The 25,067-nt window shown below is 37.3% G+C and overlaps 1 protein-coding gene across 6 annotated transcripts in view; it reads right to left on the bottom strand.

Moving 5' to 3' along the window:
- Positions 1–25,067, bottom strand: part of LOC102220232 (RNA-binding motif, single-stranded-interacting protein 3) — a 316,476-nt gene that overhangs the window by 158,698 nt on the left and 132,711 nt on the right. For all 6 annotated transcript variants that reach the window (XM_023344472.1, XM_023344474.1, XM_023344476.1 and 3 more), the window contains one exon: positions 12,489–12,547. In XM_023344472.1, coding sequence (XP_023200240.1) covers positions 12,489–12,547 — 59 coding nt within the window. The remainder of the gene's footprint in view (positions 1–12,488; positions 12,548–25,067) is intronic.

Below are 25,067 nucleotides of genomic sequence, written 5' to 3'. Positions count from 1 at the left end.
GAGTAGCATAGTGGATGTCACCTCGAGCCACGCACACGCAGCAGTCTTCAGCAGAGAGCGGAGATAAGGGACTCATTACAGAAAGAATCGACGTATCAATCAACGTTGCATCATTCTTGCATTCACCATCAAATTATGCTAATCCTAATTACTTCTGGGGAAATGACTATTCTTTATCTGCTAATAGTCAGGATTGTTTGGGGTTTCCTGCCTACAACATTCACTATTATTCTCCCCAATATACCAATTTTTCACATTCTCATATTCAGCACTAATGATCCCATTTTACACCCCATACAATAGAATAATAATGCCCTAAGCATGAATAATGAATCAATGTCAGGTTACAGAGACTTACAATGGACTGCCAGGCAATTGTTTACATGTTTGTGAACCATTAAGTAAGTTCTGAAGTAGCCATTATGTGAACATTATTAATTACTTTGGTTACATGTATGTAAATAACTCAAACGTTGGATAGACTGTAATACACATGAGAATTCACAAATATTATTTTGAATTAAAGTGTAGTTTTGTTTAAAGCTGATTCTGCCTAAATCTATCTGTTTAGAAACACAATTTATTAAAAATATTCAAGCTCATATTTTGCATATTTAGGTATAAAGAATATATAGTTTTGAAGTGATACTCCTTTTAGATTATCTTTTTTTGAGAGATGTCTGTCAAAATCATTTCATATCAGAGGCTCTTGGTTGAAGGATAATTTTATAATTAAAATGTGTCAGTCATAAAAAGTTTACATTCAAGTGTAAATGAAATGTTATACCTAGGCTACATTAGCAAATTAATTAGTGCTAGCATATCAGCTAACAGTCTGTTTTGGCAGTTATGCTTTATGAGGTAACATTAGTTAATAATATACAACACAGCAACAGTTACAACTAAAAGCTCTAACTATATTGTAAGCCTCTTGAAATAAAATAAATTGTAGCTCTTTTTTTAAAAAGAACTAACAAAATAAATCACACACTAACATGGTAAAGTCAACATGTTAGCTAGATCTGTATTTATCATTTTATTCAAACGTAAGCAGAAAATTTAGAAAAAGGTAAAACAAAAGAAAACTTTAAGAGTCAAAAGCCTTTTGATTGATTATCGGCGTGCAGTAAAGCTTGAACATGGTTTAAAAGTAAAAATGATTAAATTAGAAAGGACAGAGCCTAACATTAAATATGGACATCTCTGTTTGGTAATTCGTTTACGCATTTAGTAAAACCTTCACTTCGTAGAAGCTATTCATCTTTGTGTAGTTGCGACAAGTCTCTCTGCCTTGCAGGGTGGGTGCTGAATTTTGGGGGGCTGTGGTACGCTGAACAAACACTGAGGCAGAGACCAGTGGTTTTACAAAAGTGAAAAAGGCATCCATGACTAACTGTGGCCAAGCCAAGACCGCCTTGGTCACACTCCAAACCAAAAGGAGAGCATCCCGACTGGGAAGCATTCCTCTGTCCTCCATTTACCCCGCACCACCAGCAGCTGAGTTTGGGATAAATTATGTGGCTACTAAACCATGAGTATTTGTGGAGTGAGTATAAACGCCCGTGTGTGACCTTCACATTTCTTGTGGTTATGTGTGTGCATGTGTAGGTGCATAAGTAAACAAAGGAAGAAGATAAATGTATCTTTCTGTTGCAGCGCCCGCAGAGAAGCATCTGCATTGCAAATAGCTTTTCAGCCATAAGTATTTAAAACTTCTGACCACATGACTGTCATCAGCGCAGTGACACTGCAGAGAAGTGACAAGACACAAGCCGATCCCTCCACCACCACACTACAGCTTAATGTTCCATCTGACATTCATAAAATATACAGCTTTGCTTCAATCTCAGATTGAAAAACAGCTTCCAACAAATGTACAGCTTCTGCAGCTCCACAAATTGGAGTGCATTCATTTTCTTGTCCAGTGTCCAAATGCTACCTTCCTTGTGCTTGTTGAGAAAACTCGTTTGTTGTAGAATAACTCACATAGAAGACTATTCTATTCTAGACACTGGTGACAAGATAGCAGCAGGGGCAATTAACTTATCAACCTTCCAATGGATTTATAGCTAAAGCATACATCTTGGCCTGAAGCAGCCAGGTTATTGGCTGTATTGTATTTCTTGTCATTTTCCTCTGCAGGTGTAGGAGTATCCTTGTCAGAAAGCCGCAGTCTGGATCTGCAGAAGACAGAGAGCCAGGGCTCAGGGCCAAAGAGGCCACCGGCAGCTCATTGTGACGATGACAAACTGAGCACATGGTTAAAAAAATAAGTAATTCTTCATCCAATATCTGTGCAAGTGTTATAAATAGGATCTATATAACCGTGAGGCACCTAAATTACATGTTCAACTTTGTCTGCCCTTCAGAGAATAATGGAGGGATTTTACATAGAAGTGAAACAAATGTTTTGCTTTTATGTGGTGGTGAATCTGGAAGTAAAATTTTAACATTTACACATAGGAATACAGTTTAAATACAGTAGTGCAGCCCACAGCTAAATATTTAATGACTGAATGTAAAAAAAATTAATAACTAAATGTAAATTTCTTGTAAATGTATCATTTAAAAATCCCTTTTCACATAGAAACAGCTCAACATACACAGTATATGCCAAGTTTCCTCACCTATATACAGATTTACTGAAAGATTTAGTGTGCATACTGAGTAAATTTCTCTTTCATACACTCAGGGGGAAGAGCACATCAGGGGCTTCTAATTATATGATGACCCTGCTCTACCTCTTGAGTCACAGCCACCCACAATCAATTAATCTAATAACCAAACTGGCTAAGAGTTTCTCAGAAAGCATCACTTCTTTAACAATTATTGCCGGAGTTAACTTTTTTCTTTTTCCACTTACAGCAGTTTATTTCACAATGTTGCAGCTGTACCCTGACCACAACCATGGAGGTATTTTAGTTGTGTTGGGAAATAATGAGGATTTTTTTTCCCCACCAAAAGCAGCGTGAGAGCAAGCTCTTTAGTGGTTCTATAGAAACACAGCAAAGAGACAGTGGTGCTTTCCCCAGCCAGAGGACCACCTCAGTGGCAATTCATTGTTTTCTAAAAAAATATGTTCAGTTCAATTAAACTCAAATTCTAATATATTATTTTTATCCCAAAGGGAAATTTGATGTTGTCATAATTCCTATCCTCCAGGTTTTTGTGGATGAAGTGCTGTAGGCAGAAAGTATCTCCGGAAGCAGCCAGTATTGCAATCAATCTGAAGACCGTTGCTGTATGACAGTATCATGGCTTTCATGACATACTAACAGCTCAATTTCCAGGTGCAGAGACTATATTCTACAATAACATGTCATGAATGACACCATTAGTTGTTGGCGAGCAATGCTAATCCCCCTCATTTGCATTTGACTCTTTGCATTACATTTCTGTCTGGCTGTATGATTAGAAAGCCAAGCAGAGAGATGTTGGAGTTGGGGATATGAACTTACCCATCATGATCTACATGGTTTGAATTTCATTATCTCTCTGTTCTTTGATCCTACTATGTATCCACAAACCTTTTTCAATTTTTCTGGATTTAAAAAAACATCATAGCTCAGGTTTTATTGGTGCTTGTAATATCTTAATCAGTCGCTCTCAGTTTTAAAAACAATACCTTGTTGACAAGGTTGCACATAATAAAACGGTCTAAAATTGAAGTAGTAAGAGCAAAATCCTTCCAAGTGCACAGCATCAAAAACCAGAGGAAATAACTGTCCAACAATTCAATGCCTGAACCAAAAATTATGAACAAAAGTCAAGAAAACGAATACATTTGAATAACCCAACTACTCCAACATGTCACCAGGAGCAGCGCAATTCAAGAATGCCGATCCTCCCTTTCTTGTAATTCTTTTTAAAGAGGAGCACAGTGCAGAGGAACTTTACAAATTATATCTATCCATACAGATGCTTTATTTCCTGCATAATTCATAAAATTAAACAGCTGATTTTTTAGAACAGTTTTTTGACCAGCATTTATTTTAAGCTCTCAATGGTTACCAACAGGAGCTGCTCACACCTTTTCACGGAGGCACTCACAAACTTTGATTGGTTAGAATTGATTCCTATGAAGTTCTGCTAATGATCAACATGGTTTTCTTCTCTGCCCCTCAAAGCTACAGTTTTTTCTGTGATAAAGCCAGAATTTTAGGCAGAGGAGGGAAAAACAACTGACACTAAGCCACCAAACACTGATAAATAATTCCACCTGACCACTTTAACACGTGACATCGGTTAAGTTTAGGGTAATACAACAAAAAGGTATTCTGGTTTAGAAGTACAGCAAAATTCAAAATCAAGTTGTAGGAAAACTTGTGGAAACAGATGCTGAATAGGAGAATTTTTAAATGAAATTATGCCATTTAAAGATTACACTCAACTTTCTTTTATCATAATTTTGAACTATTTTTGTTATTTGACAGTTGTTTTTATATAAATTTAGACAAGTGAGTCACATTATAGTTTTCCCTCTTTACTGAACACAATAGAAATCATAGTGACAAACATTTCCTTACTCTGTCAGAGCGACTTTCATCTGTTTTCTCCATTTCCTTTATTGTTTCTCTTTTGTTCTGTCTTATTATCATTCCTTAATTAGCTGATATCTGTTCACACTCATTAGCTACAGCATTGCACCATATGGCATTTTGAAGATTTCCGAATATAAAATCGGGATACCAGTTAAATGACTGTTTTCACTGAATATATTTATAAGAAAAGATGCTACAAGCTATATTGCCATCCATGATGTCTTCCTTCAAAAACGTACATAATCAGCATAGCCATATTACATTAAAATTAATTATTTTATCTCCTAATCTTTGAGCTATAGACGACACAGATAACCTTAGGAGAAAAATAAGAGCAATTTGTTGAATTGCAGCAACATATTGCTTTATTATGAGTGCCTCTAAGCTTGGGAAGATAATTCCCAAAACACTGATGTGTTCGGTGTAACCTGTCAAGAGCAGTCGAGAAGGTTTGAGAAGTGGGCTTATTATTTGTCAAGAGCTTGTTAAAAGGTGACCCGCGGCAAAAACAAGAAAATCTACACATTCTCAAACATCCAATAATGCACAGAAAGCCAACATTTATGCAATATACACTAATGTAAAAGTACAAAACATCTAGATGACAACATACAAACTTGTGCAACCACATTGGGTACATAACAGTCTGTAGCTACCCAGTGCAAGTACATCCAAACCTTTGCACACATTCAGATTTGAATTAAAACATGACTGCATAGCTCCTCACTGATGGGAAAGTTTCATAGTATACAGATTTTTACACAAAGAGCAAGTACAGCTCCTCTTTCATACTTCTCTTTCACTTCACATATGGAATGTCTTAAAATAACTTCTTCTTTATTCCACCTGTACCTAGAGACTACTACGTTTTGCATTCGGGCATGGTTCTGTCTCCCGCAGCACCATATGATCCTTACTTCAGCATCAGTTTAATATATAATATAATCATGCCCAGTCCAATACCAAGCTAAAAAGATGAGATGACAAACTAAATATATGAACAAAGCCAGATCACAGAATAGCCTGTTGGATTGGATCATGGAGAAAATCTCCAAGTAGAAGTAAACTTTAGAATCTGGACAAAGACGAATCATCCGCTGGATCCAAATGAATATGCAGCTCATTTTTTAGGTCTTGCATCTGTTAGTCATTCATGAGAAACGGCTCTGCCGCCCACAGCTAGAATTCCTATTCATTGGAGTTATGATTTATGCCACCCTTAACTAATCAAGGGTATGATCATTAGTCAGGGGATGTGCAGAGGGTGAAAGCCATGGCAGTTAGGTGGAGAGTTGTATCTTACACAGTGTTTCTCTTGCATTTTATGGCTTAGGTTAAAGATAAGAAATTACTGTAGATACACCTCCTCACCGCTCACTGGTGTTTGCCAAGACATTTTGTGAAATTTGTTTAAAATGTAATATTATTTTGAAGACTTCTTTATAATCAACTGGGTTGATTTTTTCTATCCACTGTTACCACATTGTTCCTTAGGAAGGGGGATTTCTGCAAAGTCATGATGCAATCTGCAGAACTTAGACTTTCTTAGACATAACTGTTAACAAAATCTGTTCACAAGTACTTTGTCCAAGTCAGAGTTAAGTCAAGTCAGAGATATAATGAGGCCAAATTGTACTAAAGTTTTTAGTCTCTACAGATTAAGATAATATTGTCACATCAGATTCATCTGGTCACCCTAAAATACTGAATTGATGGATGGTTTACATTAAAATTATAATTCCAAATCTTAATTTAAAACACAGGAATTGGCTGAGGTTACACAAAAAGTTGATAGACAAAAGATTAGGCAACTGATAGACTGCCAGAATGTAAGGCTTGTGTCGCTAAAAAGAAAATCAGTAAATGTTTGGTCAAGATTTTGTTTTAGAATGTCAATATTTATTTGTACATTTTGTGTAGATTATATTCTCACATGCAAAATTAAGCATATGAGATGGTAATTTAGCAGGATAATAATTTTTCAAATTAATAGTAGCACAATAAATGTTAATATATAGTTGTTCTCCAAAGAAATCCAACACCTCAAACTTTTTTAGACATTGAAGTCTAAGTTTTAATGATGTTTAGGATCGACTGATAGCACTGCAGTTGTTCATTAATCAATTATTCTTCACAAAAACAACTTCCCTAATTTTTATGCACACAGTCTTAATACTTGCTCATTTGTTAAATTAATTTAAAATACAAACTTGGAAGAAGTGGTTAGCTCCTTTTAAATGCCCTTACCTGCTGAGTAACATCACAGAAAACCACAATGACCATCCATTACATACATTAGAGTTACTCAAATGATCTACACTTACTGGCTTACCTTAATCCCTGATTACATGAGACAGGCTTTGTTTATCAAACCTCGAGTCTTACTCAAATTTAAACCCTTTATCTTTTTTACTTTAGTCACAATTTCCCACCTCAGCTTTTTACTGAATGACAAAAATGATGGTGAACTGATTTTGTGTTATAGTATAATTTGGATTGGTTTGGATTTTACTGAACTGGGTCTGAATTTGACAAAATGACTGGTTTGTATTGGATTAATATGAGATGAAAAGGGTTTAATATAACTCGATATAAATTGTGTACCTGATCGTCTTGTAAAGTCCCTTGACACGGTATTTGTTGTGATTTGGTGATTTCCAAAACCAAAAATGGAAATCAATTAAATCCCATGAGCTAGTGGACCAAAGAAATTACAGCTATCAAAAGTGTCAACAGTGATATTTTAAACATGTTTCTATTGATACAAATTTCAAAATGTAAGATTCCCCAACAGATTCTCCAATTTTCTAATTGTGTGAAAACGCTTGCTCTTTTTGATTTCACCTCACCACTGCCCCTACTTCTGACAAGATGAATTAGAAATCCACAAAAAGAGGAGACAACTACACTGCATGTGAAAACAGCACAGGAAGTGGATGGAGTACAAAAGGTCAGAACTCAAGGAATGTGCTGCTCATAGCCAGGCTTCGTCTATTTATGACAAGCTTAGCCATTCGGATATCTACTTGGTGAATGGCCAGCTTGAACCTTACAAGAATGGAGACAGAGATAGAGCAGAAACTGGGGGAGGCGCTTATGGTGGGTTCCTGTGTGTACGTGTGATTAGAAGATGTTAACAAAGGCTGTTAGTGTTATCCAGTAAGGTTCTGCACACTGAATCTGCCCAGATCAATGTGATTATCTCTCAGCTATTGCTAATTAGAGTCATTAATTCACAATGCAAGCAGGAAACAGCACACACTTACTTTCCCTTCCTCCTTTGGCTGATCTCGCCTTTCTCTGAAATGGCTCTGAGAGTGCACAGCCTCTTGGAAAAGGTCTGTGTGTTGGCCACACTTCAGTCGAGATTCTCATCTGCACATAATTCATTTTCAAAGGGCAGAGAGGGCGGCAAAGAGAATCCTTAATTGCGCCGGCACAGTGTCCAACATAGACAAATGTTTATATCTTGGCCCTCTAATGAGAAACCAATAACGGATGCAAAAAGTATTCTAAGCCCCCCACACCCACCACGGATATGCATGGACATGACAATGAGAAACAGGCCATATTGGAGAACTTCACCTCATTCATCAATAGTCCTCATGTCCAGTCATGGAATACTTTACTGAGGCTACCCACTTATGCAGCAATAAATCTGTTTTACAGAATGTGACTTTGTCTGTATTTCTCCATCAGATTGATCCTTGGGTGAGGCAGGAGGTCTTCAAGCTTCAACAGTCAAACTCCTCACAGCCTTTTAAGGCGAAGTAAAGAGGCAGCATGTACTTTCAAATAAGACCATGCTGGATCAATATCCCAAACGAGGGGAAAGAAAACACCATGCAATAACTTTTTGATTTGAAAACATATAAATTTGTGTCATAGTATCCACTCAAGCATTAAAGTTTCTCAACATACTGATCAGAATTTTACAGACTGTCAATATGTCGCAGAGCAAATGTAACAATAATTCCTTCAAGATGCACTTTTATGTAGAGCCCTTTAGAGTGTTTAGCATCCTCGTATAAAATGGACAAGAAGTTCCTGGACAAAGAAATGAACAACACACTACAGAACACGCAAACAAGAGAAAATCTCCTCATTTCATCTGTCCCCCACTATTCACTGCAGTGGTGGTGGGCCTGTAACAGCACAGTGTCAGGCCAGCCAGTGAAACGCCACGCTTTTATCTCGCAGTGGCGGAGGAGGAAAATAAGGGTCCTTCAAAGGGCTGAGGTCATTTCCTGTGCCTCAAGGCTCCGACAGAAAAAAATAAAATGTCTTCATTTGGTCGGCCCTGCTTTATTTCAAATGCCGATGCCGCCATTTAAGAGAGCCCTTGTGGGCACGGATGGCAAATGAGCACTTTTGTGTTGTCGCAATCTATCCCCTTTTTCCTGCTCCCCTTGCCATTTTCGACCCCCTGCTTTGTCTTTGATGTAAACCTCAAATCATGGTTGTATCTTTTTTTAAGTATGTGTAAAAGTGCAGGGGCAGATATATAGATGATAGACCATGAGAGGGAGTAGGTAAAAACAGGCAAAGATGAGATGTGCAAGGCTGCAGAGGAGCATGAGAGCGACAGTGTGAAATTAAGAGCTGAATGGTTCCTCTCATCCACAGCCCTCTACAGCCCCAAAGCCCTTTCATAACTTCCTGTTTTTTTCTGAACTGGGAAACATCCAAAGCACATGTGTGTAGTAGGAATGCACTGTTCACATGCAACTGATATTGTGTGTGTGGGCGCGTGGGGGTGTGTGTGTGTAATAAAGTAATGCAGCAGTGAGCGAGTGAGTCAGAACTGGCAAGATAGAGAGGCTCAATGAAGGGCCTGCGTGGTGCGGTGGAGGAGAGCAGCCGGAGCAGGCAGACAGGCTCACATGCTGGGATGTTAGGAGGAAGAGTGATAGATCTATTGCATGGCCACTGTTGCTGCAAGAGCAGAACACACCTCGGGCAGATGGATGGGGAGTGCGTGTGGGGGTACGATTAATCTTTGCGAGTGTGCCCTTTGTGTTGGAGTGCGTGGGAGAGTTGTATTACATGGTCTTGGAGTGTAGTTTTGAGATGTGGTACTTCAAACAGGGCTTTACAGTACTTCTACGGCTACTGAAGGGCAAATGTAGCAGACAGATGTATGGTAGAGGAAAGAAAGAGGAATGCATGTTCATGTTAGTGCGTGGGTATTTGTCATGGTTTGTTTGTTTGTGCTTTGGAATACAACTGACCTGTAAGAACAGAAAGCATCGACACTTGTTTATTTCTGAAACACTCCCACTCCTATGATTCCACCAAACATCTCACCCAGTATCCTTTCTTCCATCTTTATTGTTCAGTTTATTTCTCTTTTATAGCCTTTTTTACTGGCGAAACACAAAGGTTCCACTATAACACAACCTTAAAATGCTCATATAGAGGAAATAAGCTTTATTAGGTACAGCTAATTAGAAAATGCGTCTAATCGTTTGATGTTACAAATAGCAAATCAGCCAATTACATGGCAGCAACTGAAATAATTTACACATGGTGAAGAAGACTTAATAGAGTTCACACTGGGCTTTAGAATGGGTTACGAAAGGAGAGCTATGTAACTTTAAAGTAGCATGATTGTTGTTGCCAGACAGGCTGCTCTGAATAGTTAAGAAAGGACTCATCTACTTGTGTTTTCACTCACAACCATCTCTCAACTTTTTCAGAGAGTTATATGGAAAAGATAAAGTATCCAGCTATTACAGCTGTGTGTACAAAACTTCCATGCTGATATAAGAGTTCAGAAGAGAGTAAGCAGACTGGTTTGAAGTGGTAGAAAGAAAAAAGTAGCTGTATTTGTTACAACAAAAGTATGCAGAATACCATCTTCAAACTCACAACAGGTTGAAAAAATTGCCAGTTTATCAGACCATAAAAGATCAAATATGACAAAAATGTTTACAAAAACATTCTTTGTGCATGGATGACTGTAAAAAGAGTTAAAAGGTAGTGTATGTAAAGCAAAACATACACTGCACACTGAGTTACTAATAATGTGACTAATGAGGTAAGAAATTCTGAGCACCAAGACATAAAAAGAAAACCTCAGTAAAAATTCAGAAAATTTAGGAGAAAAACAAATTTTCCCACAGCAGCTACAGTATGTAAAACGTGTGCGATGGCTGTGCCAAGACCTGCCCTGGTAGTACTGCCAATGTTGTGTGTAAAAATAAGTACATAAAATGTTCCTTCTTTATGAGGAGCTTGTGTAAATTTTTAATTGTCAAAGAAAAACTAATTCGCTTGAACTACAAAAACACACAAGACAGAAATGACAGAGGAAAAAGATCACAGTGTGATGGTGGTTAGTTGACACTATTGATGCTTAAACAGCTGTCAGGGTGCAGCAGGTCAGGATGATCTGAAAATTTGCTTTCGTTTCAAAAATATTAATTGACAAACTTTCCTTCAAACAAGCATTTAGTTTGACATTTACACATTTCTATAAAGGAAAAAAATACAAGCATGTACTAAATACACCCAAAGACAGAGATGAACAAAAAAATACAATGAACATAATTCAGATTGTCCTTCCTCTAGCACATCTGATCCTAACCCCGACTGCACAGGACCACGGCTCACTCCCAAGGAGTGCATTGCTAACCGTTTAAATTCGCTTTTGCAACTAGGACTGTTTTTTAACTTCGTCTTCTTCCTGACTAATAAAGCTCGACCTTGAACGACATTTTTGGGATACATAATGAAATAGATTGCTTTGTGAAGTTTTCCATCACATAAAATTGTTTTTCAATTTAAGAATTGAGCTTTTCCTTTCAAACTTGCCAAATCCTTCATCTCACATTATTTTTTTGTACTCTTCCTACAAGTCTTGTGTCGATCCGCCACCCTCTTTCCACTTGTAAAATATGCTTGCTTATGTTTGCCTCTTGGCATCTCAGTAGTGTTTCATACCAGGAGGGTGAGTTATGGCAAATCTTGTATCCCACACAATAAAGTGCTAAACTAGTTTGATTTTTTTATACTGTGTGCTGTGCATAACTCGGGTTAGGAGGGCACTGAGAGTTGTAAACATTTCATTTCTTCAGTTTTGTCGGACACAGAATTTCAAAGTGGTTTGTCACCTTGTGTTATAGCACTGATCTTTACTATAATCCCCTTTAATCTGAATTCTACACACAGATCTTTCCTACCAGCAGGCATTCATTGTGTTGTCTTTATTATCGAGCAGGACCTGTCAAGATGATCAAATTTTATTTTATCCACTAAATACTGGAGTTTTGACCCTGAGAATTGCCTGGTGGGATAACGTCAAATGTGCTGTATGGCTAAGGAGACAGCATCACCTTGAAAGGCCATGCTTCAGAGACTGGGAAACCACAAAAAAGCAATTAAAAGTATTGATGAAACTTCAATAGCTCTTTAACAGTGCTGCCAGACACCTTAAGGCGAACACCCTGCTATTTTTCTTTTCCTCATTCCTCTAATTCCTACTATTTTACAGCTTCTTCGCTTAAATCTTTGCTGATCTTTATCATTAACAAGTAAGCCTAAAAACATGTAAACTGCATTATCTGCAGCCGAGTACAGCCTGTAGCAAAGACACTAAGAAGATGAGGGTGACAGAAATATTAACCGAGGTTTATCTAGTCCCATCCAGCCTGTTAGCGCTCAAATTACTCAAGAAAGCACATCCAGTTATTTAAAAAAAAAAAAAAAAATTAAATAAAAAAGTACAAATGGAGGGCCTGGGGCCACTGCTGCTTGTAAAGCAGCGTAGCATCAACCAAGATAAGGTGGTTTTCATGAATTCTTGCAGTGGTAAATCAGCGGCTCCCCAAATCACAGAGTTACAGCTTGCAGACTCCTTGGCTCAATTTCAATCTATACACAAGCACATATTGCTTCCTAAAGACTGATAGCATACTCAATGAAACAAAGAAAGTAAGAACTTACCTTTGCACTGGTTAGTGTTCTTATCGAGAATGGCCTTGGTTGACACTATTTTTCCATACCTGTAGAGACAGAGAGAGCGCGGTCAGCGTTCTAAACCCCATGACACCGAAATGTTGGAGCAGTTTATTCAGATCATCAACCTGTGGTCACAGTCATGTCTTATTTTTCATATTATCTGCCATTTAAGAGAAACAAGCAATTTTCAGAGCTGTACAAATGTCAAAAGCCATTGGAAAGAGAAATCACTCGAGGTTAATAGCATTATGTGTATGACTGACTTCAAATGACTGAGCAAGCCTCTGACATTTCAGAGAGCCATCGGACAATTTCAAAAGGTCTGACAGAACACAAATGCTGCAAATGGCCTTTTTTGTGTTTGCATAGTGTATAGAGTACATTTAATTCAGACTAATGTCCTTTAAATATTAAAGCTGTAAAACACATCGAGCAACAGAGCAAACGAAAAGGGAATTATAAGTGTTATTTTAAGGTTTCTGTCTGTTAAAAGTTGATTTGCTTCCAATTTATATTTTTGAGGTCAGGCAAACAGTCTGCTGGATCGGACAGCAAACCTTAATAACCACTGAGGAAGCAAAGAGAAAAAAGTAGACGTCCAGTAAGCAACTTCAAACACCGACATGAGTCAAGCTCTATTGGTGATATGCAAAATTCTTGGACTCCAAATGTTGGATCTGTAAGAACTGATTTATTATTTGAAGAAAGCTCCTAAATTAGATTAGGACAACACTCAAGGCCAAAGCTCGTCATAATTTTACTTCTTAAAATCAAATGAGGGTACGGTCAATATTACCCTCAGTAAAATCCTGTATGTTTCCTCCCAGTGAACACTACTTCTGACTGCTTGAGAGAGTGCGAACAGCCAACCAGAATGCAATTCTACTTAAACATCTTTAAAGCAACAGCGGTTAACAAAACAGCTGAACAGATAATGTTCTACTGTAGCTACATGTAAAACTGTCCAATGAAGAGGATGTGAAACTGACCAAAAAATATAAAAGAATTATCTCACAAAAGCGTTCAGGCCTTGTGACCTTATTCAAATTGCATAATGTTGCAACCACAACAGATTTGTTGAAGTGGGAGGAAAGTGATGCAAAAATTGTTGCAGGAATTTGTATCCAGCCCTCTTTACACTGGAGCCCGGAAAATTATTTTGTAAATGTAATGTATTTGTATGAAATTCAAAGTATAATGTGGTTAAATAATGGTGGTTCAACAAAATACTAAGAGAGGATTGGATACATATGTAAGCCACATTTTCCAGACTTTTTGGTTGTAGTATAACTTTAGAAACATGTCACAGCTTTTATGCTAAAAAAACAAAAATGTTCCAACACTGACAGGTGGTTTGTTTCTACATGGATTCCAACTTGATGTTTTGGAAATTATATATGACAATTTATTTCAAAAATATAGACCACCATTAACCAATTATTTCTTAGAATTCAGACCAGGTAAAAAGTTAACTTGATCGAGCACCAAAAAGTTCAAAACGTGGTAAAAAACGTGATTAAAATCTTCCATCATCCAACCCGACATTTGTCAAAACATGGTGTGATCTTAATTTCTGTTATTGGGAATCGTATAAAAGTTGCCAAATTGTTTGCAACATTTTCAAATATAAAAATGAATTGCATACCAAAGTAGCTTAGTTATATTCTTGAGTGTCTTAAGAACAATCAATTCTTATGATTTACAAGAATTGAAAAAAAGGCCACAACATGTCTCTTGTCACAATTCTGCAGTACTTTGATGACAAAAAGTGAAGAAGTTAATGGGTGTGAAAACTTTCGCAAGGCGTTTTAATGGACCTGAAAGTTTCAGTTTCCAAATCAGATTCCACAAGCGTCCAAAGTTCATTTAAAAACAACTGAATTTAATAATTTTCTTAGCGTTACAGTACTAATCTGCTTAAAGGAGTCTTTGGCCACCAATTGTTGGGCGAAGGTTTGATGTGTAAGCGAATCTCCAAAGCTTAAAAGATTTGCATCAGCTGACCTTTCCTGAGGATAAATGTGAACTAGTCAGAGACCTGACAAGCTAATTAAGGTCTAGTAGAAACCATGAGAGCTCTCCTAATGTGCGGAAAGGTTTGCATGGTGTTCACGTCCCTTTTCCTTACTTTGAAATACTATAAAATAACATTTACTTTTGCTAAAGATCAAATAAAGGGGGTGTAACATTTCAAAATGTAACTAGCTCTAGACCCATAAATATTTATCCCAGATCTCTGTGTGCAACAAAAATTTTGAAACATAAATTCAATGATAGTCAGTTATTGTATTTTCCTGTGTCATCTCAACAGTGCAACATGCTGCATTGTTTGGAGTGTGAAAAGAAAGTGTGTGCCTAAACTTCTTTTGTGCACGCAAATATACATCCTTCAGTAGGGATGCGTGTGTGTGTGCAGCTGTTTATACAATTACACTTGCGCATTTGGCGTGAGAGTCAAGCAGTTCTTTGTGTTGAATGCACATCACAATGAATGAAGAGAGAAAGAGCAGGCGCTTCACACACACACCCACGCACACCCCTTCTGTAGGGAAGACGCAGTGGTGCATCCCGGCCCATATTTCACCAGCAGGGGATAATTGTGCCATTTCTCAACGAGTGCCAGAGACTCTATTTACTGCATGCTGCGGTGGGATGGGTGGTGGATATGAACTGATGAGCTCCAAGAGGAAAACTACCAGCTCACGCATGTACACGCACCAACACAGAAATAAACTCGCACGCATACACAATGAGTACTCACCAATCAGCGCATTGTCTCCCCTCAGCAGATAAAATAGGCCATTTTAGCTATAGGGATCCATAATCTACTTCAACAGAAAAGGCCCAAGGTGCAGTATTTGATCATACTGAGATACTCTCAAGCATAAGTACACAGAACGAACACAGAGCAAGGAGTGTTCATTTGATTAGAGAACAATCAGAGCCTGAGTAGTGACTACTGGGAGTCAGACTCTTTCTGAGATGCAACTGAGAAACTGTTAAAACTAAAAACAAGTAAAGAATGTCACAAACATTATTGACAAATTAAGTACTAGAAACCTGCTTAAGAAGATTTTAAAGAGAAACGAGAAAAGAATGATTTGATTTTTTTAATGGATAAAACACCTTTGATGATATTGCTATTGGTTTGTTTATTTCTGAATCAGCCTTGATACACTAGAAGACCGACTGCTAGAATCCGTCCATGCTTTGAAATCTACATGTTGATGCTGTGCTGCATATATGAGTTAAAACCCGACAATAATAAATGTTCTAACAAGTACCACAATCCGACAACAACTGGTCACCATGGAGACTGAATTGCCTGGTGGTGTGACCTTGCTGACCAAAGAGTTATAGACGTCTTGCCTAGAGATGTAACTGTTCCAGCTCCTAAATTCTGAAAAAAGATAATATTTGACTGATATTCTTCCAATTTCATAAACAATTCTGTTTTCTTTTGGCAACTTTAACTGATGGGTAGGTTCAGGTTACAAAGCAAAGAAACAGGTTCCATTCAGTCACAACCAGGCTCTGCAACAGATTCCCATTTTAGCTGATATCTGTACACAGTTCTTGTTTATTAGCTCCTCATACTGTGCTAGACTTTTTTTTTTTCCATTTTCTGTTACTGGTAGCTCAGTTTTACATGTGCTCTATGACTGAAGAAATTAAATTAAATGTTCATATTTTCTATAAAAGAGTAAATTATTTTTACTTGTGAAAATGACAGGATAAGCTAGATTAGCACATGATGAGGGTCTTGAAAAGAACTTCAACATCAAGAAGAAATTATGAGAAACATGGTGGGAAACAGTTTGACATAGAAATGTGAAACCAAAGCGATTGGGTTTCACATTACAGGTAATAGACAACTTTAAAAAAATATTTCAAATCTGCATTAGGTCAGAAAGGAAACCCTACTTTATAGAAAAAATATGTGCACATTAATCATGAGCTTTCAATAAAGTGTAACACAGGTAAGAATTGGCTCTCATCTGGTTTCAAATCACAGGGAATCACCAAATCAAATTGATATACTGTATGTATGGGCCAAAGAAATACCATCAATGTCTTCATAGGAAAAGCAAAACTAAATGTTATAAAATGATGACACACAAACTGCCGTGCAATATCCTTGCAAAGAGTGAAAAACAGTCAAGTTTGTGTCAAAAATACAACAATCCAATCAACAATTTATTGATAGTCTGGTGTACTGATACAAACTATTTTTTTTCTTTAGTGCTTCACACAAAGGTATAGTCTCACTGTACACTTTAGAGAAATGTGTGCTTTCAGTCTGGGAAGTAGTTAAAAAGCTCTGCGCTTTTGGCATAAATTGGGGGAAAAGTTCTCATTAAAACTTTGGACTCTGCAAAAGCAGGAGACAGTAGCTTGTTGATGCCAACTCATCACCGCTAGCCTCATTAAACGTTAAAGATGGCTCATCAATGCACACTATCTTCTGTCCTAAAAAAAAAAAAAGACACCACAAAGATGCTGCAGGGAGATGAAAAGGCCTAGCAGCAAGGAGCCTGCTCCAGCCAGCTGAAGGAGGCATGCTGGATATGGACGGACGAGGTGATCATATATGAGATGCGTGTGTAGATGTGAACGGCCCTGCTGGAGGCTCCTTCGCCTCTCTGCTCGCCAGGCCTGGGGTGGCTTTGATGTGACAGAGGGAGTCCCTGTGAAGCGCAGGTTTAACACTGATGCTGTGGCCAGGATTCAGCGCCTGTCTCCACTAATCCTATTTCAATCACTCTTGCAGCCTCTTATCTCTGACTCTGCTGGCCCACTGCCCTTTCTCTCCCTACAAATCTCCTCTCTTTTTCTTTCTGATTTTCTTTCTCTCCTCAAGTCTCTCTACCCGCTTCTACATCTCTCTTTTTTTGTAATTTCTTTGCTTTTGACCCTCTCTTCTTCTGCGTTGGAATCCCATGGGAATAGTTCTGATGCAATATCATATCAACCCAACACAATGCCAGAGGTGAAATCTATAAAAAAAATTTTTAAAAACCAGAGCCTTTATGAGTTATTTTAAGCTGATGAAAACCTACAAATTGTGTTGGATGTAAAACATGTCATTCATATGACAGCTGTCTGGGCACTGAGATGTGATGAAAATCAAGCTCAGCCTGAAAGCTCGGCTTCACTTTTAAAAGGAGAGCAGCTGCAAGTGCGTGAGTGACAATCCCGGAACTGCATTTCCTTCTTCTCTCACTCTTTTGGTGGATAAAAGGATCCAGGCGTTTTCCATTTCTATCGTTGGGGCTGGGAAACTGAAGTGGATCTTAGCTGCATGTGGGCAGTGAGAGAAACCAGGCTAGAGCAGAGTAACACGTCACTGTGGTGTTGCTGTTATGCAGGAAAGCACAGAGCAGAACGATGGAAGGACCACCCAGGTGCTCTGCACACACTTTCCCCGAAAACTCTAGTCAACATCGCCAAAAGTCTGTGGTTACATCTTTGCGTAATTACTCAACACGGTTTTCATAAGCAAGTCAGGGGAGGTGAGAGGATTTTTCAAAAAATTAAACTAAATAAACTATATTTACATATTGCAGTCCATCTATGCCTGCAGATGAAGTCGTGAGTTTAAGATGCAGGTAATTAGATAAATATCACTGCAATGAGACACAGCATATCTTTAACATTCATAACTCTTAAAGGTTTTCATAATTTGTTACCTCGCCACAACAAACTACAAAGTAGGGTTTTACTTGAATTCGACATAAATTTGTGTTTGAGAAATTTCTAAAGTACAAAAAATATGCGGGGCATTTGTATTTAGCCCCCTAAGTTTAACAACTTGTAATATCATCCCAGCAATTAGATCCCAAAACATCTAGAAACAGACGATTTTTACTCATTCCTCTTTACGAAATACCTCAACTCACTCAAGTTGATTGGAAATAGTGTAGACTTTGACTGGGCCATTTCAGCAGATGATTTTATTTAAATTAGGTGTGCTAAAGGTCCTTCCTTGATCTTCATGGTGCTTTTTGTTCACTGATAAACCTCTCAGGCCAACGAAGAACAACTGCATTTATCCTGTGAACTAATTGCACACAGTATCTGTTTACTAATTTGGCGACTTCTGAATGCTTTTGGAGGCACTGGATTTTAATAATAGGTAAAGTGGAGGTATGTTGAATACATATTCTTGTCATACGTTTTAGATCTATATCTTTGAAAAAATATGTAAAACCATGCATCCATTCCCAACAACTTCTTAGTTATGTGGTGTTTTGTGTTTGTCTAGCACATAAAATTCATTAAAGTTTGTTGCTATAATGTGGCAATAAGCAAAAAAAAAAGAAAAAATGTTGCAAGGCACTATAGCCACTGAGTATTTGTTATTTTCATATAGACGGGGATGACTAACCAGCCAGATTTAATGTTTGTTCAGCACAGCACATCCAACCCTGTGGGATTTCATAAGCTTAAAACATGCTCCGTTATTAAAAAAGGTGTAGTGATTATGTTAGCACTGCAGTGCAGGGAAAGATCCTAATATACCATTTTTTGAAAATATCATATGAACAATAAACTGTCACACTGGCTGGCAAAACTTGAAGTTTGCAAAATGAGCAAAGCCTCAAAAAAGTGTTTGTTTTAGGCTGAGGAGCCACTGCAAGCTGTTCAGCAGCTTCATATCACCAGAAAGTGTACACTGTGTAACCGCTCTCAGATATAATGTGAAATTAACATGAAAATTTTCCAGATGTTTCTTTTTTTTTTTTTTTTTTTTTACTCTGCACAAAAAATAAATGAAGTGCAAAATGATAAGTGCATTTTTCTACTTATTTATTTCAAAATCAGACACAACATTCGGTGAAGAATTAATTTACTGCAGAAAAACTTCTGATTATCTCCAGTTTTATACTTTTTTTCTTTTACACGCTTGTCCGAAAAACAGATGTGACAGCTGCAAAGACAGATGGAGAACAAAGGGAAGAAAAGATTAAAAAACATTTTAAACTTTCTCATCTGAAGAGGGATGGAAGAAATGGAAGGGAGACGGTACCAAACAAACAAAGTACAAAATATAACCAATAAATAGATTAATAAACACACGCATGCACAGACCCATTCTTCTAATCAAACATTACATGCTGTCTGTTGCTGCGTTGTTCTTTTTTGTGCCTGAGAAAAATATCAAGACCCATAGTCTCTCTTTGGAGAAAATCAAGTAGAAATATAGTTGTAAGTTTTATGTGACTGGTGGATGTAGCTAATCTGCAACTTTAAATAAATATTTTTATTGTTAACACGACACACTTTAAAAAGATAAAATCCAACCTAAATCCACCTCAACCTCTGTCCTAGATTACCTAAACTTCATGTATATATATAAAAATATTTCTTATTATTATTGTCAGACTTTTGTCAAAGTCTTTCAGTAATTGAGAACTCCTTCAGACCAAACTGCGACAGCAACAGGGGATTAAAAATCAGTCAGAATATAGATGTTTTCTGTGGAGTCTTGGAGGTTTTGTGTATCCCATCAAAGATGTTGTGCATTTTAATTTCCACAAGTTTATAGGCTGCTGCAAACATGAACAAAATGTTGATGCCGTGGTGGTACTGGTCACTTATCATGATGGCGTATCCGGGTCCTGGTTGGGAAGCACATACAGTGTTGATTGTTCATTAGAGAATCTAAAAGAGAGGCACCAAGGCTGCAACCTAATTACTGGGAGCTGTCCAAGTAATTTATTGTAATTCTATTGGCATCACGGCTGCTATGCGCTACTTGTTCGACACGCTAAAAGATCCAATCCAGTATCAACATTTAACAACTAATGCTTTTAAACCCGCCCTGAAAATATCAGTGTGACAGAGAACTCTTTCATTTCTGTTCTCCAATGCAGTTGTTGAGCTGATAAAAATAAATAAAACCTCAAAATAGTTTAAACTGGTGTTGGAGGTGCAGAAACCTCTTATTTTCACAGAAAAATTCAACTTGTGTGGCAACAAAGTGTAGATGCAATACTCATGGTGGTGGGACCAAGACCACAATAGGATCATGCTTGCCTTTACTAGTTTTTCATTTTATTTATTTATTTTTAAGATCCAGCATGTTCCAACAGATGTGGAGATCCTGGAGCTCGTAAGGTGGTCCTAATCTGGTGAAGAATGGCCCTTTGTGTGACCTTTATTACCAAAACAGCACGAGATGTATTGTTTAGAATATTCAATTTAAAATCACCCCAACATCTGATTCTTGAAAGCTAATTTGAAATAAACAGTCTAATAAAATATTTACTGCTGTAGCTGATTTGCACATTTAAAGTCTGAAGTAGATGATGTATTTTTTGTAACATCAGTAAAATGGCTGTGGAGATCCAAGATTTCAAATGAATGTGCAGCTGGAACAGTTTAGAGACTGGTGGGTCTGTTGTAAACTGGCAAATATTTGCTCTCGCATCTTAAACTACTCAAAAACATAAACCAGATTACTGTTGGAATGGAAAATTAATATTACAGTTTTGGTGGACATTAATTTGGCCTTCATTTGCCTCCATAAATGGAAATACCCCAAATAAAAATAAAAAACTGGTGAATCACTAAGAGATATTTTGCTAAACAAAGAACGAAAAATTAAAAAAATAAAAATAAAAATCAATGCACTATCCAAGGTCCATTCATCTTCTACATAACTGTGCAGCTACAGTACCTTGGCCGGTGTGCATCATCAAACCCATCTGTTAAAGTTGGCTCTGATTTCACACACACTGTGGTTATTTGCAGTCATCAAAGAGTCTCATTCCAAACTTAATTTCTCTCCCTTCTCTACTAATGCGCTTCCATTCTAAGGAAAACATATTTCACCTGCCAAGTTAGAGGTGGATGACAAGTTAATAAAACAACATTGAAAATTTCCTGAATCCTAGAAAAGAGGAATTGTTTTGCAATGAGCAATATTCTGTAGCTGCAGTGATTCAGGCGCTTTAAAAAGCAAATGACTTTGTTTTTTTACCATGTGGTCACAATTCCCTGTGGACAGGTTTAAATAAATTTATAATAATTTTAATATTTTTTCCCCACCAGGAAAGCTTCTTAATCACAACTTTTTTCTTTTTTTTAAGTTTCCTATAATTTAGTCTGTCAAGCTGATAAAGTAGTTTCATTGACGGTTCATCTTTTTCTTCCACTGTTAACTTCCTGCCAGATTTTACTAAATCTTTTGACAAGTTATAGATTTGTGAATATGTAGAATTACCTTTAGTACACGTTCCTAGTTCTAAATGTAGTTCATCACATTATTACCTAAATTTATTTGATGTAATTTCTCAATAAGACTAGATGGGAGATCTTTCAGATCTCTTTTGTTCTTCCCAAAAAGAACAAGTTTCATATTGACTTTTGCAAACCAAATATTGTGAACCATCTGAATCATTACACTCCTGACACTAATATAGTTCTATATGTCCCTGCAGTCGACATCATACATTATTAAAATACACTCACTGGCCACATTAATAGGGACATCTTATTAATATCAGGTTGCTCCATCTTTTGCCTTGCTAAGTGCCCTAATTCATCCCAACAATGACTAAAAAAGGTGTCAAACATTCTTCAAGGAATTTGGTCCAAATTGACATAATGGCTTCATGCATCTCCAATAGATTTCTCAGCTGCACATCCATGATGCAGATCTCACATTTTACTGCATACCAAAGGAGTTCTATTGCAATTAGATCTGGTGACAACGGCCAAATGCATTATGTTCAAAAACAAGTTTGAATGATTCAAGCTTTGCCCCGTTTACCTCTGCTGGAAGTAGATGGTGATGAGTACTCTATAATTTGTCATAAAATGAAGGACATGTTTTAGCAACAATGTTAAGTAGGTAGTGGCATTTAAAGAATGCTACTAGCGGCCCACAGTGTGCAAAACACATTTACATCACCGACAGTTTAAAGTGACACAAGGAGGATGCCTTCATCCCTTTAGGTCACTAAATTCTGACCCAACAATGTAAACGTTGCAACTGAAATACAGATTAATCAGACTTTGTGACATTTTTCCAATCTTCTATTGATCAGCAATATTAAGCCTGTACAAATTGTAGTCTGTTTTCTGTCCTTAGCGATAGTGACAGGAGTTTGATGCAGTGTGGTTTGAACCATCTGCTTTAGGGTTCAATGTATTCTGAGTTCAGAGATGAAATTCCACACAACTTGGTTGTAACTACTGGGTGTTTCAGATGCTGAACGTCACTAAGACCTCCTATCAGTTTGCCCATTCTTCTCCGACTTCACAGAACCACACAAAACTACCACTCACTTGATATTTTCAGACTACTCCCTGTAAAAGAAACATGGTTGTGTGGAAAATTCCCAGGTGATCTGGTGTTTCTTTTCTACTCAGATCAGCCTATCCACCACAGATGACCATATCAAGTCCAAAGTAACTTAAATCCACTTTCTTTCCATTTTTAAAGCTTAGTTTGTAATTCAGTAAATACATCTAGTTTCTAGTACGTGGTTGGTTAATTGAACTGAACAGGTAATGATGAAAAAGACAATGTGACCATCCATTGATCATTCATCCTCTTTAGGCTGTGCATAGTAGAGTTCAACAAACCCTATCAGCTACTTCCCTGTGTTTCCAAAATGACATCTGGAATTTTGCACATCGCAACCAGGTTATAATGAATAAATATGCAGAACATGCAGTAGAAAATAGATGCTGGATGATAACCTTTAGAGCCCATTCCATATGTAATCTGAGTTTCCATCAAGAAAAGCCAAGAGAATGTAGGTATCTAAAATATCTAGCATTCTTCCTCTTTACACACAAGCTGATTGTTTTCAGAGCCAGCTTTATAGAATTGCCTCTGTTTGTTCAGAAATGTCCAACCTGTCAAAGCTGCACAACATGTACTGCTGTCTGATACGCACAAATGAACACATCTCATCTGCAATAGAGCTGCGTTCGCTTTCTAGATACAACTTTAGAGGAAAATTCACTGAAGAGAAATAGAGAAAAAAAAAAAAAGAAAATGTTGGAAGGGAGGACAGAGACGGAGTGGCAAAATTCCTGGCTTTGTCCCCTACGTCAATCAGTCTTTTTGTATCCTACACTCTAATGCTACTTCTGCTTCAGCTTAAAACTCTGTCTCCTTCTATGTGGATGAACTAACATAAAATGCAAAGCATTGTGGTGGATGTGGGTAGAACGAAAGGGGTAAAGAAATGATTTCCATATCAGCAAGAAAATGTGATGTTCCATTGTTTCCTTGGGGACATTCCATTTCAGAAACTACTTAGAAGTGAGAAAGAAGCAATTCCACACACCAACAAAAAAAAAGAAACCGGCAAAGTTAACTAAAGTGTAAAAGTGAAAGGGAAATACTCGTCAGGCTGCAAATAGACAAACAGTCCATGTGTCATGTTTACAGTAATGGGGAATAAATAATTCAAAAAGCAGCATAGGGCTGAATAATCTGGCGCTCTCATCCCTGCTCTAAAGTTGATGTTTGGGGATGTAGCAATTAGTAGTTAAGCACATTGAAATATTTTTTTCTTATATACTTTAAAAAAGTTAAGCAACAATCCTTTCAAGTCATGAATGAAAGGAGATGTGGCTTAGTTACAGATTAACCATTTTCCAACAGGATAAATGGAAGTTGCTTTTTAGAGTGCTAGCAAATGTGTAAGTTTCCATCTAAACTGTCTCATCTATGTTTCAATACCTGTACAACTTAAAAAAAATAAAAAATAAAAAAAATAAATAAATAACAAACCTGTTGGATTTAATTCACCAAACAACCTTACTTCTGATGGTAAATGAGAATATAAAAAGTTAATTTTTGCCCTGAAATTATGTAATTGATCAAACATTTTGTTGCAATCTAACAACAATATTTTAGATTGTTTGGAAATCCCACTATGCATGCTGCACTGACAAAAACACACAAGACGGGGCGTGCCGTGGTGGCGTAGCGGTTAGCGCGACCCGTATTTGGAGGGCTTGAGTCCTCGACGCGGCCGTCGCGGGTTCGACTCCCGGACCCGATGACATTTGCCACATGTCTTCCCCCCTTTCCTTCCCCGTTTCCTGTCAGCCCACTGTCATATAAGGGACACTAGAGCCCACAAAAATACCCCCTGGAGGGGTAAAAAAAACACAAGACAAACAAAGTTATATACTTAAATTTAAAGTATACAACTTAAAATTTAAATCGGCAAATCTTTGCCGATTTACGGGAGCATGATGGAGTATCCACAGTTGTAAATAAGATACCAAAAAAATCTGCAAAACTCATCCCAATAAAATAATAAATCAATAACCTTCAATCAAACAAAATAGTAATTAGTTTTTAAAATGACTAATACAAGGATTTCTTGGTATTTTATGAGGGCTCTTTTCACAAGAAAAATGCATTTGAGAGTTGTAAGCATTTATGATGAGCTTTACTACAGATATATTGTAGACAATCAGGAGGTAGAATCCCCATCACTAAACCAGAAGTTGTTTCTTGCATGGCAGCTTTGTTCCCATTAGTTTATGAAAGTGAGGATGATTGGTTATTAAGAATATTGTAAGGTT

Source organism: Xiphophorus maculatus, chromosome 13, assembly GCF_002775205.1.
Source record: "Xiphophorus maculatus strain JP 163 A chromosome 13, X_maculatus-5.0-male, whole genome shotgun sequence".
Lineage (NCBI taxonomy): Eukaryota > Metazoa > Chordata > Actinopteri > Cyprinodontiformes > Poeciliidae > Xiphophorus > Xiphophorus maculatus.
Note: the sequence above shows the minus strand (reverse complement) of the source record. Positions and strands in the feature narration are given on the sequence as shown.